The 19,183-nt window shown below is 36.9% G+C and overlaps 2 protein-coding genes across 2 annotated transcripts in view; one reads left to right on the top strand and one right to left on the bottom strand.

Moving 5' to 3' along the window:
• Positions 1-6,932: 6,932 nt before the first annotated feature.
• The window catches only part of LOC112049332 (uncharacterized), a 92,495-nt gene continuing 80,244 nt past the window's right edge, over positions 6,933-19,183 (top strand). Inside the window, exon 1 of the mRNA XM_052891193.1 lies at positions 6,933-7,116. Coding sequence (XP_052747153.1) covers positions 6,933-7,116 — 184 coding nt within the window. The remainder of the gene's footprint in view (positions 7,117-19,183) is intronic.
• LOC112057827 (maltase 2-like) lies at positions 9,624-18,086 on the bottom strand. Its single transcript, XM_024098377.2, has 7 exons — positions 17,923-18,086; positions 15,137-15,316; positions 14,262-14,398; positions 13,381-13,646; positions 12,574-12,763; positions 10,641-11,018; positions 9,624-9,992 (listed from the first exon to the last, which is right to left on the bottom strand). The coding sequence occupies exons 1-7, from the start codon at positions 18,062-18,064 to the stop codon at positions 9,657-9,659; spliced, it is 1,629 nt and encodes a 542-aa protein (XP_023954145.2). The 5' UTR covers positions 18,065-18,086; the 3' UTR covers positions 9,624-9,656.

Genomic DNA, 19,183 nt, shown 5'->3' with positions numbered 1-19,183 from the left:
GGTACCGCAAGTAACAGAAGTTAGTCGCAAAATTTTTTCAGCTGTCGGATGTCTTAGACGATGGAAAAACTTTTTACCAATTAAAACTAAACTTTTGTTAGCTAATACTTTGTTGTTACCAATTTTAGATTACGCGGATGTCTGCTATTTAGACTTGTCTGAGACTTTGCTAAATAAATTGGAAAGGCTACAAAACTTGTGTATACGGTTCATCTTTGGTCTACGTAAATTTGATCACGTGTCTCAGTATCGTGCTCAATTACAATGGCTGCCAATCCGATCCCGTAGAAACTTACACGCACTTTCGCTCTTATATTCTGTTTTATATAATCCTCGAACGCCACCTTACTTGAAAGAACGATTCAACTTTGTTGGTAGAAATGTTGAGTGCAATTTACGGGCCAGGGATGAAAACCGTTTACAATATACAGTATGCCATTCAGTGAAGTATCAAAAATCATTTACAGTTAAAGCAGTCAGCCTGTGGAATGAGCTACCGAGTGACATAAGACAGTCCGCGTCTCTAAGCATCTTCAAAGATCGTGTTAAAAAGTACTACTTATCTACTATACTATAATAATTATTATTTAAGTAGTTATGTTTATTTATTATGTATAATTATGTATCATATTTATATATTTATTATGTATTTAGGTGTACTCATATTATTTTTTTATTATTTATGTATATTTAGTATGTAATTGTATATGTAGTTTAATTTAGTATATTATTTTAATAGTTTAATTATTATAGGTATGTTATATTGCACTATCCGCTTTCCTTTCTTTAAATATTTTATTTAAGGTTGTCTGGAGGAGATCGCTTTTAGCGATAAGACCGCCTTTGCGCATCTTACTTATCTATTCTTTTTTTTTTTCTTCTCTTTTTTGTATCTTATTTGTGTGCAATAAAGTATTAAAATAAATAAATAAATAAATAAATCTATACCAATCGAAGCCCCTGATCCTCAGTCATTTATGCTAACCACAGGACCAATGAGGCCGGTAGTATATACTTCCCTACTATGTCGTAAAGCGGTTAGGTGCCACAAAACCGCGGAATGCGGACAATGTGACATAGTTGTGTAGCGACTAACACCTAGTCGTGCTACCGGCGCGCCGCTCAAGTTACACAGTGTTCCGTCATCATCATCATCATATCAGCCGATGGACGTCCACTGCAGGACATAGGCCTTTTGTAGGGACTTCCAAACATCACGATACTGAGCCACCTGCATATAGCGAATCCCTGCGACTCGGTTGATGTCGTCAGTCCACCTGGTAGGGGGGTCAACGGGAGCCAACACTGCGCTAAAAGATTATTTGGATTGAATATATTTGGACCGTCTGGGCTTTTATAGGTTTTAACGGTCCAGTCTCTCAATTGTCCGTATAAAACGTAATATTTGATATTTTCTACGGGATATCTTGAGGAATAATGTCTTTAGTCGTTCGAAGTTCACCTTTAGCTACCTATGAAAATCGCGTGAAAATCGTTTTGAGTGTCATTTTAAAAGAAAATATAGGTTTAATAAAAACCTATACTAATCTTTTTTAAATAAATAAAGTAATAAGAGAAGTTTTAAAATAGTTTAACTGGATTTGTGAAATTTGTAAAAACGAAAAGCTTGTACGCACCAAATTGTATTTTTTGCAGTAAACTTTTAACTTTTTGTAAAATGCACTTTGTCTTTTGTCCGACACGATGGACACACTGCTCCACTTTCGATGAGATCCTGTTTTATTTTCGATCTTTGTCTTTATAATTAATGTGGTTCCAACATTCTGTATATACTATGTTTATTTGTACAACATTATCATTTTTGCTAATGAACCAAAATCTTAGTATATCTTAATTCTTCTTCTTCGTTTACGAAATAAAAAACAAAAACACAAACGGCCATTTTTCAATTTTATCCATCACGCCAATTACTGAAAATGTTAATTTTGAATCGTCACTATTTTTGTTGTTGTTTTAACATTAATATTTAACAAAAACAATGGCGATTTTGGAAAATAATTATATTACAAATAAATTTAATTGTAGGCATTATTTCAAGCCGCATGTACTCGTAATATCCCGCACACGCTCGCATATGTCAATACCGCACCGAGCCGCCTCATCTACATGCAAATCATCTGCAGCTGAGCTACTTTATCTCAAGGAACAAGCCTAATACAGCTACATTCTACGCACGGAATCGTATAATTTACTCAACCGACTTGTAAAGAGGAGGCAATTAAATTTTACGCACAAACGCGACTGTATATAGTGTACACATTGATGTTACAAGGAAAGTCAAACTGTCTAATGGAAGTTGAAATTGTATACCATTACCATTTGATGGTAATCATAATCTAACAAGAACACACAACCGCATTGGAGTTGCATAGGACAGAGACATCTTTAACGCAGATCCAAATCTCCTTCTCCTAAAGAGTAGAGCCTTGCGGAGGACCATTCAAAATAGGCTAATGATTTCGGTTTCGCCATAAATTCATCAATTATACTACGAAATCTTGCAGCATGATCATGCATGCAGGATCATGAATGCATGATGAAACAAGCAGCAACCTGTAGTTAGGCGGGAAACCCAACCAACATCAATTCACAAGCCATACGTGCGAGGAAAATACCATTTGTGTATTCACTGCTCGTTAATCTGAGACATTGTGGAGTTGTTACGCTTCGTGTGCTTCGTGTGAAGTTTCAATGGACTCAATATCTTTCAAATTGAATCACAGGGATGGTTTCTCTTTCTGTTTGTGTATTTGCTGTGGGTCCCTTAACAGGACCGCACCAGGAGTTTTGGGGAGCGCAGATGCTCACGCAGAGGGGAGCCTTTAGATCAAGAAGGGAAAAGTGAAACGAGGGTGTCTCCTGTGAGACTCGAATGGGATTTTCGCCGACGAAGACGAGGTCTCCGACTTCTGAGTATAGTAGGTAAAGTAGAACTTTTTGATGTTGATTGTGACATCGAGCTAGATATCATCGTTATGATCGTAAGAGACATAGTAAAGACGTTTAGTGTCTGTTTATCTAGACGTGGGACTTCAACCTCAAGAGTGTACGGACAAACTGCAATAACTAGTTGGTTAAAGGCAATGGCATATTTCCTAAAATATTATTCGAAAGTCGCTTAAAACACTGGTCAATTGCAACACCGATAGTGCTAGAGCAGATAGTAATTGGATAATAAGATAAGATCAGGGTGCGTTATTCGTTCTCCCCTGTAGAACTTACGGCGATCTCATGACGTTAGCAGACTAATTTTGGAAAATATACAGGTATGTCATTTCTAATCGCTGATTTGTTTCCACCTAGCATCAGATACAGATTTGACCATATCAATGGTAAAAGCTGCCCAATCTGTTAGTCTCTAAAGTCGTCAGAAATTTAAGTGAATTGAAAAACTGAATTTTAGACAAATGTGTATGTAATGTACGAGTATTTATGGTATAGGTACGAGTACGTTTAGGTCACCGACATAGCTTAACGAGTCGCGAAGATGTTCGGAGTACCGATGGACATTGGAATAGTGACCCCGCATTAGGAAGCGTGTCGGTCGACCCTTCAGACTGGACTGACGACATCAAGCGAGTCGCAGAGATTCGCTGGAATCAGGCGGCTCAGGATCGTGATGTTTGGAAGTCCCTACAAAAGGCAAAGTCCAGCAGTCGACGTCCATCAGTTGATATGATGATGTATACTCATACTTAATCAAGCTACTCCACTGAACACATTGTAAAGTCTATTTAGCAAGACATCCTTTTCAGAATGTCTTACTTATTTGTAGTTAGTCGAGTGAATAGTGAAGTGGGTTTCGATGCTACGGTTTCGGGCGTGTCGAATGTGACAGGCGACCCTTTTTAATTGCTCAGGGGCTGACGTCACAGATACGTAATCATTCGCATTACAATCACGGTTATCGCCGCGTAGCCCATTATCTGATACGAGCAGATAACGAGCCGAACAATGCAGATAGGTGGAATACGTCCATAATTTCGGCAGCACATTATCATCAGCGGTGGTCTGGGGTACCTAATGGCGGCCTCTCTACCCTTTGCCGGGCTGAGTGGTATTCGAGACCTCTGCTGATCCTGGACCCTGAAGTTTTTTATCTTAATTTTTTTTTGTCTATCTTGATTGATTCACATAATTAATCGATTTTCAGCGATTATTTAAACTGGGTGTAGCTTCTGTTGTTGTTTTTATTTATTTTTATCAAGCGCATGAGTCCAATACTTATGACCGGTACAATTGCAATCTAAGTTCTATTTATTATTCATCGAGAATATACAATGCAATCCTATGGACTTATCAATAAAAAGTCTTCCTTTAGTTTTGTAAAAGTTTGTTGTTAGCCAAAATCGAAAATTTTGCTAAGGATTACAATCATGTAAATGGTTGTCTACTGTTATTATTCCGCTATTCGTTTCAGTTTACGGTTTTACAGCGGAAAGTTTAGACACCTTAGGAAGCTTGGTCGTCGATTGCTCTGTTTATAGCCTGGAAAAATTTAGGAAAGATTCTATTTTTTATTACTTTGTTTAAAAGCACTCTACTATCGTTTCGAAATGTGTAACATTGCATCATATTGAAAAAAATTGGCAAAAATCTTATTGTTTTATTAAATTCAAAAGTCTTTAATGTAACACAAAGTAGAAGTTTTTTTACAAGACATAAAGTATTCACAGATACAAGATAGTGCTAATGACTTGTAAAGCAGATGCACTCCCAGTGCCTACTTGTAATATTTTCAGAGTTGGCAAAGAGCCCTAGTTGGGTGGGTATCATTTACGATACTTATCAAAGGATACCTACCTAAAATAATTAAGTATATTTTAATGAGTTAACCGTCGTTTGACTAGTATACTACAGCCTTTCTTGATGAGTACTGTTTACTAACAAACAAATTAAAAATGAGGGTATAATTAGCTAGTCATTTCACAACTTATAATAATTTTAATTAACTTGTTCTTAAATTCATGAAAATAAATTTGATTGATAAGTTTAGAACAGTTAGATATGGTTAATATATTTAATATAACATTTTATATACAAACCATACATAATTTAAAATAAATAAGTTATAAAATGACATGCGTTTTCTACCTTCATTTCCAATTTCTTTGTTGGTAAACAGTACTCATCAAGAAAGGCTGTAGTATAGATGGCTTGTTCTCAGATTCTAGGTTTATCTTTTTGATGACAAGTGAGCCCTTGACTGCAATTTCATCTGAAGTTAAAGCGATGCACTACACATGGTAACTAGCAATAGCCGATTTTACCACCAGATTTAAAGTTTTTCCCACAGAAATGAGGGAAAAACTTCAGCCAAGCAAGTTCTTTGCGATGATATTTTGTGCGCATGTCCAGAATTGAACTACTCTGAATGAAAGCCAGAATTCATTAGGGTATCACCGCTTCACCTAAACGGTCACATCGAAGTCTAAAAACTGTACTACAGAAATGAAATACGCCGCGTATTCCAAGAACACAATACTCACAGCACATTACCTCACCTCGAGCCACTTCATAGTAATCCTGCCCCGCGCACTCCAGAACTGTCAAAAAGATACCTTTATGCGTGGAGGGCCCTCGTACCGCTCGAGTGTCTCTTGGAGCGAGGAGTGGTTTGGAGTGGCGCGGGGGGGCGCGGCGCGCGGGTCGAGGCGCACTCGAGGCGGGCAGCAAGGGTAGCTTATTGTCGTCAACTTGAGGAGTCGGTGTCAGTCATCAGGCCTGGTCATGTTGGTTCGAGACTGATACCGTCTTTAGGAGGGTCAGGTTTCTTATCTAAAACCACGGGTTCTTGTTTTTTGTTTTTTTTTCTACATTTTTGGTATATTTTGAGTGATTTTTGGCAGGGTTTTTTGGCGTATTTTAGAAATTATATTGTAAATATTTTGCTTAATAATGGAATAGATAAATCAAGCTAACGTACATTGGTCTAAATTAACTTGAGTTTTATACAGACAAATTCTCATGAGCTTTTCGTCTATGTCATTAGAAGCGTTTTTGATAAAAAGAAGAATTTTAAGGAATATTGAACCGATTTTTATTTACCAAATTTATGTATGTTTACCAAAATTATGAACGTAGCAAACCACGGTGGTGGGCGTTTGTTTTCCAAGACTTTGGTGCGTCCGATAACAAATATGTACTGAAAATTTTCCGATAAGGTTACCTATTTGATTTTTAATATCTTTCTTTGTATATTCTGCAAAAATTTGATCTTTGGTTCTACTCAAACTAAGAGTCTTTGTAGAATATATTTGTTATTGAACGCACGGAACTCTGGCAGATAGCTTGACAGAAAAACTCCACCATCGTGGTTAACTACTTACATAATTTTTATACACAAAGTTTGAGCAATATGGTCATGAATACTTATTTTGGTCTTGGACCTAAAGACTAGTAGTATGTTGAAGTTGGGTGGGTGATAACGTGAGTAACCATCAACAATCCTACAATGATTGACGGAACTAGTAGATTGTCTAGTGGCTGTGCTGTAGAAAGCAAATCCTTCCACTCATGTTGTTTCTGAAGAGAAATAAGCATGACGGTAGTAGGTAAACTATTTAAGTGAATAAATGTTATGACCTAACAGTTTTTTGCGTAGTAAATAGGTGCGAGAGACCGACAAGATGACTCTATACTAGAATAGGCACCCAAATCTGTCCTAGTAGAATCTCGTCAAATTTGGCTGGATTGAGAACAACACAAGCAGAGAAGGGGAGTGTTGGCGTTGCATAAAGTAACTGCTTAACCGCACAAGTACTCTACTTGGAGTATCTCTGCCACACGATGGACCTGGCACGATGAATCCACAGAATACTAATCGTCTCTTATTATAAGTTTTTGAAATATTACGACCAACTTTCAATAAAGAATTAGAGTTATTTTTTGTAACTAGCAACCCTCGCAGGATGTCGTCGCAGTGCGCATGTCCATTGTCACCTTCCGGCGCGTGGTCGATACCGGCGGTCGGCAGTCCGCGCCGCGCCGGGCCCCCGCGAGCCCGTGCCGCGGCCATGTTAGCGCGCGCCGTGCTCGCCGCGCTCGCCGCCTGCCTCGCCGCCTCGCGAGCACATGCCGAGAAGAGCAAGTTCTGTACGTACTCACTCCTTACTTACTCACACTTATGTACGAGTGCAGTCTATCTGACCATTCATCAAACACCGTCTACACTTATTCTAAACTTGAGTTCCTAAGATTACTTACTCGTACTTACTTCATAGTGATTTTAGGCTGCTAATAAAATAAAAAAATAATATGAACTGAGAAAATAGTCCCAAACTTTGTAATAAAACAATTCTAAGTTTATAGAGTTAAAAATGTTGAAACCGCGGACTTTACAAATTTATGAATGTAAATGCTACCAGTAGAGGGCGCTTACAATTTGTAGGTGGCTTTACAGCTTACACGACCAATATTTATAAAGAAATAACGAATAATTTGTATTATATTAACGTTATTCGTCGACCGTTAAATCCGCGGTTTTCCTGGCTCAGCTTGGATGAGCCGCAAGAGGGCGCTCGGATGCCGGTATACTAGATACGGATACGAAATTCATTAAAAAAATTACTTTTTCTTAAGAATTGTTATGAATTAATTGAAACCCAATATATCTTATTAAAATCTTTTAAAAATTTATTGTAGGTATCTTTAACGGACTAGATACCGGTTGCTCATTGAATAGTATGAAGTCAAATCGTACCAATTTTCGCGACCTACTAGATGCTACAAGAACTATTTAACATATGATTAAGAATAGGACGCTATCTTAATTAAAAAGAAGCTGCAAATATGTGCTTACCACTAATATTTTACAATCAGATGAACGGCTAACGGTAACTAGCTAAATAGATTAGTAGGATTATGCATGTAGACATACTTTTGTAACTCGCATTAATTGATACTTACATTTGATATTATTTATCTCTGTTAAAAAAACCGCAAAATGTAACAACGTTATTCGAAAGTGGTTGATGGGTGATGATTTTATAGTCCATGGGAGGGTGTTTATAACTACTTTTAAGTTTAAAGAAATGCAATACCGCATGTCTGGACTCTGAAGTATAGAGGAAACGGTTCATAAGACTAGATCTTCATATATTTAAACCTTCTAAAAAGAAGACTGTAATGTTGTATTACATTTACTGCATGTAGGCTTCCAAGCTCTGAAAAGTATTATTATTACTATAATTTATAATTTTTATTATTTTGTCGTTAAGGTCTATAACGTATTTTTATGTTTACTTGAATTTCTGATAAATTTCATTTATTTCAAATTGTTTTTTTTTAAGTAGGCTTTGCTTTTGATAAATCAAGCGTGTTTGTTTGTAGAACCTCTACTACCTGTTAACCCTTGGGGTAGCCGCTAGTAGAGTCGCTACAAATAGCCAGTATCTACTCAGAAAAACCGACAAGAAATACCTACTTCTGTAATTTTTATAAGATAATCGCAATTTAAGAATTACTGTCGTTTATTTACAAGAATCTGGGTCATTAAGATATTCATTATCAATAAGACTTCATAATCAAGATATTATTAAAAATACTGGAAGCAGTATTTATAAAATAACAGAATAAAAAAAAGACTGGAAAGCCTGAATAATTGTATAAACTTAGAAGCAAGTTATACTCGTAATCGTATATTTTAATGACAGTTTTAATAAAAATACACCTGTAAAAATAAATGTAATGGAACTGAAACCAGCACATGGCATAAATTAAAATATAACATCACAACCTTAAAGAGAACATAATTTCACTTAAGTAGGCACCTATGTAAATGATATGGGGGTTCATAAGACTCATGAGAAAATAGGTCATACAGAAAATACAAAAGGGAATGAAATGCACAATGGGAATGTAGGGTAACGTCCGCTAGCGCCGTCGATCGCGGCGCGCCCTCCATTTTATACTACGATTTATACTACGATTTATATTACGCTGCTTCTCGTCTGCCGTCTGGAGCGGCTTGGAGTACTTCTGTTATACGTCTAATGGCTTGTAATTGGCGTTTGTAAGTTTGTGTATACTTTGGGTTTGTCTAATATTTCATCAGGACCTGCAGCAATAATGGATGATTTTACTTATCACTCTTACTTATAAAAAAGAAAAAGAGTTTTTTAAATTTCAGTTGTAATAGCACGTATTTTAACTTAATTTAAAAGCATTTATTGAATGAAACACAAAAATATAAATGAAAAAGAAATAAAAGCAAGTTAAAAGTCATAAAAAAGGGAAAAACTGACTGATAAAACAATAATCTTAAAAACTTTTAACTTAGAATAGCAAAACATTCCTTTCGGTTTTTAGTAAATAATTGGCACAATAATCCGCAATTTTAAATGTAAAAAATGCTAACGCACTGAAACCAAGTTCGTTCTAAAGTCTTACAAATTAAAAAAAAAACACCTTTTGAAATTAAATATCATTCAGAAAAATTACATGTAATAAATAGGTATCAAATCTAAATAAGTTAGATTAATAGCAAATGTACCGGATATTGTTATGTAGATAAATACTGCATTTGGCTTTAAATAATTCAAGCTTACGTCCTACATGAAACAGATAGTGATAACAGATTTCCGTTAAAATAAAACACTAACTCATGTGACCTTTAATGTACTTTACGATAAATTTTACAAGTTGCTAAAATACTTATTTAGCTTTTGCCACCCTTCGGACAGTTTGTTAGTAATTTTGTCCACGGGTCCTGGTCCGCCACAGTGTCTTGGAGGTCCAGCTAACAGGGCTGCTTCACCAGATGACAATTTCAGAAGCTTTTCCATATTTATATGAGAACCAGATGATAGACTGGATCCTCCAGAAGCAGCAGCTACTGTCATCTCCGGGGGTAGTCCAGGAATTTTCGAAAGTTGCACTTCAGATTGTCCCAAACCCAAATTGGCAACAACTAAAAGGGATCCAGCACCTCCCCATCTCAGTACAGTAAGCGTTTCACCAAAACGATTTATCTGCAAAGTATTTGCATCTAAATTATGCTCCATAATGCACAATCAAATGATGGATATTAGTTTGCAATACAAATTAATTTACGCACAGATTATACCACAACGCATTAGCGTTTAATCACTTCGTTACAAAATATAAATGGAATACCAATTTTGATGCTTTTAGTTCAGATGTAAATAACCATCCACATACATCATCCAGATAAAAGAGGCAATCGATAAGAGGAATACAATTTTTATTTCAGTTTTGTGTACTATAGGAACACGTTATTTTTAATTTTGATTTTAATAAAACAATTTTTTGTAATTTTCATTTGCTCGTTTGTTTTATAATATAAAAACACAATGACATTTTGCAATCATCAATCAGCTGAAGAGTTTGTTTCTTTGTTTGATTGAACACGCTAGTCTCAGGAACTACTTGCTGGTCCGATTTGAAAAAAATTTTCAATGTTACGTAGCCCATTTATCGATGAAGGCTATAGGCTATATTTTATCCCCGTATTCCTACGGGAACGAGAACCACGCGGGTGAAACCACGCAGCGTCAGCTAGTTAATCTATACTACATTGCTTTTATGGTCGTATCATCATCCTAAATCCAATCTATCGCAACTTCAACAGATTATATAAAGATGTTTTATACAATTACCTCAATGTGAGGTCCTATAGCTGGAGACTTCCTCATAGCAGCCGCAGTTCTCATGACACCAATATGGCTCAAATCGTTAGCAAACTCTGTCTTAGCATTGGCGTATCTGTAATTTGTGGCCAATGGCAACCAAGGCTTCCCGGATGTGAAACTAGCAGTTGGACTGTCATCCCATGGAAATGGTGCAGCTGATGCAGCGGCTTTTGTTGGCCAGCACTCGGTCGTTTCTGCCCACTCTAAGATAGTGTCCGCTGCACCTAATTCGTCTCCCTGTTGAACTATAACTGCTCCAGGTAGTGTTAGGGCTAGCAGCAGTATTGCGTCCACCATGTCGTTGCCGTAACGTGTCGCTATGCGGCTTTCGTTTGATACACTAGTCTGTAATAAATATTGTATTAAATGAGAATATAGATTTGCTGAATTAAGAGAAACGTCGTTGTTTGGTTTTAGTTTTATTAATTTTCATGATATCGAAAGCAACTAGTTGTTTTTTTTTGAAATACCTAATTTATGTGATTGAATATTTAAAAAATAAATCTTTATTTAAAGCTTGGCAATTTCGTCCGTTACACTCCCGATGGTCCGCGCGAGACGGGGAACGTGTAACGATGAATGAAAAACCCACAAGTGATGCATCTCACTTCCCCGCACGCACGAATTCACACCCTGGCAGTTTTCGCCCCGTTGCCCGCATATCATTGGAGTGTCATCAACAAACTTGCCAGACTATAACACAATTATTTTCCGCTCACAGATTTAAAACAGGAATGAAAGATTTGCGACTATTTGTCTAGACTTGTTCGATTTGCAATAGACAAGAAAAGTACTCGTAAAATGAGTTGGTATGTTTGACAAAACGTTTACATGCCTTTTCAATAATAATGCATGTGGAGCATGCAAAGCGAAGCAATTTGGATAGTTTAGGGAGCACATACGATCTGAAACAAAACCACGAGCGAAATAGAGCAGTATATCAAAACTAATATCTGAGAGCAAGACAACGGCTTACTGCAGATTTATTTTGACAGCAGCGTGTTCGGTATTTAGGGTGGACTCTCGAGCCAAGTGCTCGTATCTTGTGGGCACAACGTTAGAGCTTGCAGCTCGAGCGCCAAACTTGGCGCCTTGTGCCTGTGTGTCTTTACATTTGCGATATTCAATTTTGCTATTAATATTTATAGTTTCTTTCATAACATGGATTTTTATTTTACTTGTGTGTCATTTTACATTTTAAGATATAGTTATCTAAAACCTAGGACAGTCTAAGGCAAATCTTCACACAAATTTTACATTTATAGACAGAGAGTTAAAATATATTGATGAATATTATAGAAAATTTGTCCAAATGCGAACCAATAAAAATAATTGGAATAATAATTTTTCACTAAAAAAAAACATTAATTTATATTTTAAACAGAGAGAGTTGAAGATATTGATGAATATTATATAAAACTAGCGGACGCCCGCAACTTCGTCCACATGGAATTCGGTTTTCACAAATCCCGCGGGAACCATAGATTTTCCGCGATGAAAAGTAGCCTATGTGTTAACTCAGAGAAAAATCTATTTCCATTCCAAATTTCAGCTAAATTGCAAAAAAAATTCAGTAGCCGCAGCGTAAAAGAGAAACAAACATACTTACACACACTTTCGCCATTATAATATTAGTGTGTGTGTGTGTGTGTGTGATGTGATAGTATGAAGTGTGATGTGATTTGTCTAAATACGAACCAATAAAAATTATTGCAAAGTATAAAAATTAAGTTATTGGTAAGATTCTATAAGACGTTAAATCAATAAAGAACATGCAATACTACTTGCAGTTAAAGCTGCAATGCACACTGGCAAACCAATCAACCAACACAACTCTTTACGATATCGTCATCCAATAGCGGTTGGTAATAGGATAGCATAGTATTAGAGGCGAACTTACGAGCCAAGTGGGCACGGTATCTTGCGGCGCGTACAACATGGCAGCGTGCAAGTGCAGCGCTAAAGTTGCCGCCGATCGCCTCTGCGGCGCCGCCAGCCCATAACTTATCACGCTGTTGGCTCCTGAACTACCTTCCCCGTAGTATTTAGCGCCGATTTCCGGCCCCAGCGAGGTCTCAACTAGTATTATCCTGGAAGGAAGGATTGTTGCGTTGAATGTTTGCTGTAGTTTATAGGTTTTGTGCATACGTGATACAATGTATGATATTTTCTTCGAATGCACTATAGAATTTCGTAATGATAATAACGTTTAAAACAATTGGTTGTTTTACTTGCAAACAAGGTGTTGTATTTTGTAAATTATATTACAATTAGGTGTTATATTTTTCATTTATGTAATATTTGGGGTTTTCTGTTCTCTTTTACAAAAACGGAACCCTTATTGTAAAATCTGCTCTTCATGGTGATGTATGCAGCAGACATAAACGTCTGTTCGTAGAAAAAAGAAATTTACATTCGATTTCATATAAAATAATTACTTACGTTTTGAAATTTCAAAGTTATTATTTAAAGAACAGGTCCAATTTATAGAGCATATATTTACTATTTTTTACCCGACTGCAAGAAGGGTTATGTTTTTCGCGTATCTTGTTGAAAAAATAGTACACGTAGGATATAAACTACGACGGATTCCCAGGATACATTCACGATTGTGTATGTTGTACATTGAATATTTTAGGGTTCCGGTCTTACGTACGTACAAAAACGGAACCCTTCATTTATAAATATTAAGCTCATTACAACTTACGGCGGATCCATATTTTCATTGCGAGCACATCCCATACCAGCTGTGACCATCTTCTTCACCAACCGCAGGCTACAGTCGTAGTCCACAAAGTAGTCAGGGCTCAACACCACGCCGGCAACTCCTCGCTTCAACCAAGCGCACTGCACGTCAGCGAACATGGACCCCACGGCGTCGGAGCAAAGGTTCACCAGCGCCTCGTCCTTGCTGCTCCCGTAATATGCAGCCCTTTTTTCGTGCCATGTCCATTTGTCTACGCCTTGGAAATCCTTGAAAATTATTCATTGAAGTTAGTATTATACTTCCTATTATTTAACCTTATATTACCATAGACTGGTGTAGATAAAGATATGGATCAAAAGTTATACGTTTAATTATTTTTTTTATCTTTAGATTATATAGTCGTGCGTAATAGTCTTCGTGTCAGCCTATGCTTCTACTATAGGTAAATACGGTAGCCAATAATCGTGGGGTTTTTACTGTGATGACCAATGATGTTAGAAGAAAAGAAAAAAGAGGTAGATTATTTCAGCAACGTTGTCAACAGCGCGATGACAGTGAGCTCAGGTTTGTTAATTAGCATAGTTTTAAAGTGCCATTTGCGATCCCTGTATAACCTATCTACTTCTTTTATCTTTTAATAGATCTCAATATATAATCATTGGTCAATCAAGTCAATCAATCAAGTCAATCAAGCTTTGAAACCGTCAACCATCTAAGTAAAAACAATTGAGGAAAACACGATATATTTGGCTAGCTTATACTCGCGTTCTATATGGACTATATACGCGAATATGTAGGGATTTCTTGCGGGATTTATTCCAGTCTTCTTTCAGTCATATTTTGCCTTGCTCTAAGTTAAGTGTTTGGTATTGATTACTTACTTCTGGCACTTCATCTTCTTTCCCATTTCTCCATACAAGTATATCCTCGTAGCCAGGCCTGCGGTCAGCACTGGAGTTGAACAGTTCAGAGCTTGAGCTGATAGTCTGTAGGGGGAGTGTTATGAGGAGCTTGAGTTCTGTAAAACAATTACCAAAACAATCATCATAAAGAACGAAATTAATAGATAGCGGTTCTAAACTCTATTTTAAAAAAATGGACTGTAATCTGGGTCTTCAAATTTCAATAGTTATTGCATATTGATTAGCTATTTGTACTTCCAGTTTGTAACCTGGAAGTAGGCGAAAAGTATGTACCTACTCCATAAGTATACTTCTTTCTAAATCTAACTTGGAAGGAGAACTAAACTTAAAACGCAGAAAAGTCAGTGTTCCCTCCTTAAGACCCAGATTATTAGAATATGCTTGGTGAATGAATGCTTGGATGAATGGCGTTATTAAATATCAATTATGATCTATATTAATTATACATAGGAATAATTTGATTCTTTGAATTGAATAGGCACTGAAACTACTGGATTGTTAAAATCCTCCATTATCACTGATGAACTTGGCTATATTTTAGCCTATTCTCAAGGTAGTTAGGAGGAGCTAGTTCTTATTATTTATTTTTTATTATCGTCAGAGTTAGCACGGAACTGCCTGGCATTACATCGTGCTAACTGCCTCTAGGGTATTTCTCCTTTCTTTTTCTCCTCTTTTTCCTTTTCTTCCCTTCTTACCATTATTTTCCGGAGCATTTGTGCATATTTCTGCCACTCGCTTGACAGCATACGCGCAATCAGGCTACCGGAGTACGTGGCCATCTGCTAGGCCGTCTACTAGCTAGTTCTTATTATAATTAAAGAAATTATTACCAAGTTTCTTGCTCTTCTCCACCAGTACGTTGAACTTATCAATGTCTCCATATCTTGCATCAACGTCTGTGAAGTCGAGAGTGCCGGGAGTGCTGCAGTCTGTGCTCTTGCTGACTATTGGTGACAGAATCACTGCATCGGCGCCCAGTGCGCGCACGTAGCTCAGCTGCTTTATCGTGCCTGAGCCATAATGAGGGTAGGTTATCTAAAATTTACAGTCATCTAAGAAAATAGTTTCCTCAATAAGCCTATAAAAATCGGTTGCATAATTAATGGTTGCTTCAAGTTGCATAAAGACAAGGTGATAATGAAATTTAACTGACTCGTTATTTAATTCAGTGGTTAACCTATGTAGTCGCAGGGTCCTGAGTTTGAATCCCGGGTTAGGCAATGAGATATGGAGTTTATGTCATAGATATACCTACTGAGTTTTTCTTTCATCTAAGTTTCAAATAAAATTCTCAGCCCAGAGTTGGAAAAATGCCGTTGTTATATCCCCGTGCCTCGGAGAGCACGTTAAACGTCTCGGTCACTATTATTAACATCTCATAGTGGTTGTTAAATAATTTAACATTATTATCGACAGCGTCAGGGACAGAGACAGCGTGATGGGTCTAGGCTCCGAATCCCCTCTCCTATAAGAATCTGAAATATATTTTACGCAAGCAATCTACACTTTTATACTAATATATAGAGTTTGTTTGTTTGATTGAACGCGCTAATTTCAGTAACTACTGGTTCGATTTGGAAAATTCTTTCAGTGTTAAATAGCCCATTTATTGAGGAAGGCTATTGGCTATATACTATCCCCGTACTCCTACAGGAACGAGAACCACGCGGGTGAAACAGCGCGGCGTCAGCTAGTAAAATATAAATTTTATGTAGACAGCTCCGTGTGAGAAGTCCATTATGTGTTTTGCATTAGTCATGATTATTTTCAAGGTGAATCATGATTCTCTGTATTTATAAGCCAGCAATTACTAATTCATTACCCAGACGCATTTTGTTCGGTTAAATTAAAAATGAAATATCCATGTAACTCTTATGGTGTGTTCAATCAATGTTTTAAATTTAACAAATATTCCATTAAGAAAAAGAAAAATAAATACTTAAGTTATGTTATTTAGTTCATGTATTAGCGTATTTGTTTTCTCCTGATATAGGAAGCCTTAAGAATTTAGAAGTTTATCGTAACTAAAAGTTGGTTATTTGGAGATTGAATTTATTAATGTAGTGCTCATAAGTTTAATACATTTACGCACCATCTTCGTAAAAAATATTGGCATTAATTAAAAAAACAATGTTGAAAAAAAAAAACGAAATGATGCTAAGCTCATTGTATGAACAAAATCAATATTTTTGTAATTTGTAGTGCGACGCGCGGGCCCGCACTCCCAACACACAATAAATCAACATCAACCTGTGAGCCGCCAGGGGGCGCCACACCGCGCTTTTCAAATTTACCCCTAGTTTACCCCCGATTGAAGGGGTTGTTTTTATTCGCGTCACTTTAACAAGTGGTTTTGGTTCTGCATGACAATGTGGCCTGGATATTGCTTTTTTGTGTGTGATGTAACGAATCAATCAAATAGAGTCATTGCATAGTCATCTACATCATCATCGTCAATCCAATCAGTAAAATTAAATGAAGTTAATGTACAATTAATTGTAAACCATATTAAAAAATTCAATAAATTTAATTGCTAATAGTGAATTATTTCACGCTTCTAATAATAATCAAGTATAGAGAAGGAAGAAGAAAGGTGTGCCGAATTTAATTAATTTGACTCAATATCTGCTTGTTCCGCTAAGCTGTAGTAAGAAAAAACCCCCAAATAACTACGCTAATAAACCTTTAGGTGCGCATACAAGATTGATGTAGGCTGTAAAAAGAAATAATATTCCTGATATAGCAGTAACTTTGATCCATATGTAATACGAAACGGTTAAGTTTCTAGTTCTTCATTAGCTCTGCAAAGTTATGAAGGTATGTCCTTCTAGCATTCGATTTCTCTACCAATAACGAGAGTATATAAGAACTACAAGATGAGAACGTTCAGTACGTTTCTCTAAAGGCTGCATCTTTTCTTTCTATTAGACTATTGCAATCAATTATCTACTAGTCTATCACACTAATATTATAAAGGCGATAGTTTGTGTGTGTGTTTGTTCTTTCTTTGCGCTGCGATGCTGAAGCATTTTTTTGATATTTGGAATGAAAATAGATTTTACTCTGGATTAACACAGGCTACTTTTCATCCCGGAAAATCCATGGTGCTCGCGGGATTTGTGAAAAACTGAATTCCACGCGAACGAAGTCACGGGCGTCCGCTAGTATAAAATAAAAACTGTAAGTTTCTGGCCAGACAACTTATATGCGTGACAGTGATGCGTTTTCAGTTATTTTTTTACATTCTAAAGTGCCCATTATGCATCATCATTATCAACCCATATTCGGCTCACTGCTGAGCTCGATTCTCCTCTCAGAATGAGAGGGGTTTGGCCAATAATCCACCACGCGAGCCCAATGCGGATTGGCAGACTTCACACACGCAGAGAATTAAGAAAATTCTCTGTTATGCAGGTTTCCTCACGATGTTTTTCCTTCACGTGATATTCAGTTTCTTAAAATGCACACAACTGAAAAGTTGGAGGTGCATGCCCCGGACCGGATTCGAACCGTCACCCTCCGGATCAGAGGCAGAGGTCATATTCACTGGGCTATCACGACTCACCCATCCATTCATCATGCATACAGAATTATTTCAAAACACTCGTTATTCTACCTTGCAAATCTCCCAGGCCATCTCCATCGGAGTCCTTGAAGGAGTCGACGAGTACCCTGTAGTAGACGGCGCCGCGCCACCACGGAGGCTGCTCGGCCAGCAAGCTGTGCAGCAGCAGCGACACGACCGCCACCAGCAGCATGCTGACACTTTGTGCTGGGCGGGCTGTAGCGACCTTGCATTAGTGAGGAGACTATGAGACATTCAACAAGCAACACTTATCTATACTAATATAATAAAGCTGAAGAGTTTGTTTGTTTGATTGAACGCGCTAATCTCAGGAACTACTGGTTCGATTTGAAAAATTCTTTTAGTGTTAGATAGCCCATTTATCGAGGAAGGCTATATATTATCCCTGTATTCCTACGGGAACGGGAACCACGCGGGTAAAACCGCGCGGCGGCAGCTAGTATTTTATAAACTTTAAAAGCGGACGCATGCGATTTCATTTGCATAAAAAATTGATCTAAACTTTCATTTTCGCTACCATTTTTTGGTGATATCTACTTAAAATAATACCTATTTTGAGTATCATCTAAAGTAAGTAAATGGTAATTAAATTATCATTAAAAAATATAGCTATACAATATCATCGCGTATTTTTTTGTAAAATTTTATTAAATTTTATTTTATTTATTTTATACGAATTTTGTGCATGTTTTTGTTATATTCCCAAGGGTTTGGGAAGCGTTTTGGAACCTTGACTTTTTCATAAATTCTAACAAATTATTGTCTTTCAATAAATTGACCCAAAATCTTAACAAATCAATTAAAGCGTCCTCATAAATCGCTCTTTCTATCTTACTTCGACTCGTGACGCAACTTTAATTTTAAGTTATCAACTTTACTTATCAGTATTAATAACCTCATAAGAGTAATTTGTAAATTAAGTTTACTTGTTAGAAATGAATTTTGAATTTGAATTTAAAATAGGTACGTGTAATTAATATTGACAATCCGCCATAAGTTCACGCAACATATCAACATATAACATAACATAACAGTCATAACACTTGCGATAGTGTTGGTATAGATTTACGGAGATATATATCACAGCGCAATATCTCTCCAGTGTCGCGACATCTCTACGCTGCGGCCGGAAGCGTCGTAGCCGGCAATTCCGTGCCGGAGCAAATTGCCGGACAAGTGGCCATTATGCATCGGGTAAACGTATGTTGTGATCTATGATTTTACGACTTGCTAATTTGATCATGTTTAGATGGATTGTGAGCTTGCAATAACCAGATATTCTGCATTTTAT

This window comes from Bicyclus anynana, chromosome 3, assembly GCF_947172395.1.
Source record: "Bicyclus anynana chromosome 3, ilBicAnyn1.1, whole genome shotgun sequence".
NCBI lineage: Eukaryota > Metazoa > Arthropoda > Insecta > Lepidoptera > Nymphalidae > Bicyclus > Bicyclus anynana.
This window is presented reverse-complemented; position numbering and strand designations above follow the sequence as displayed.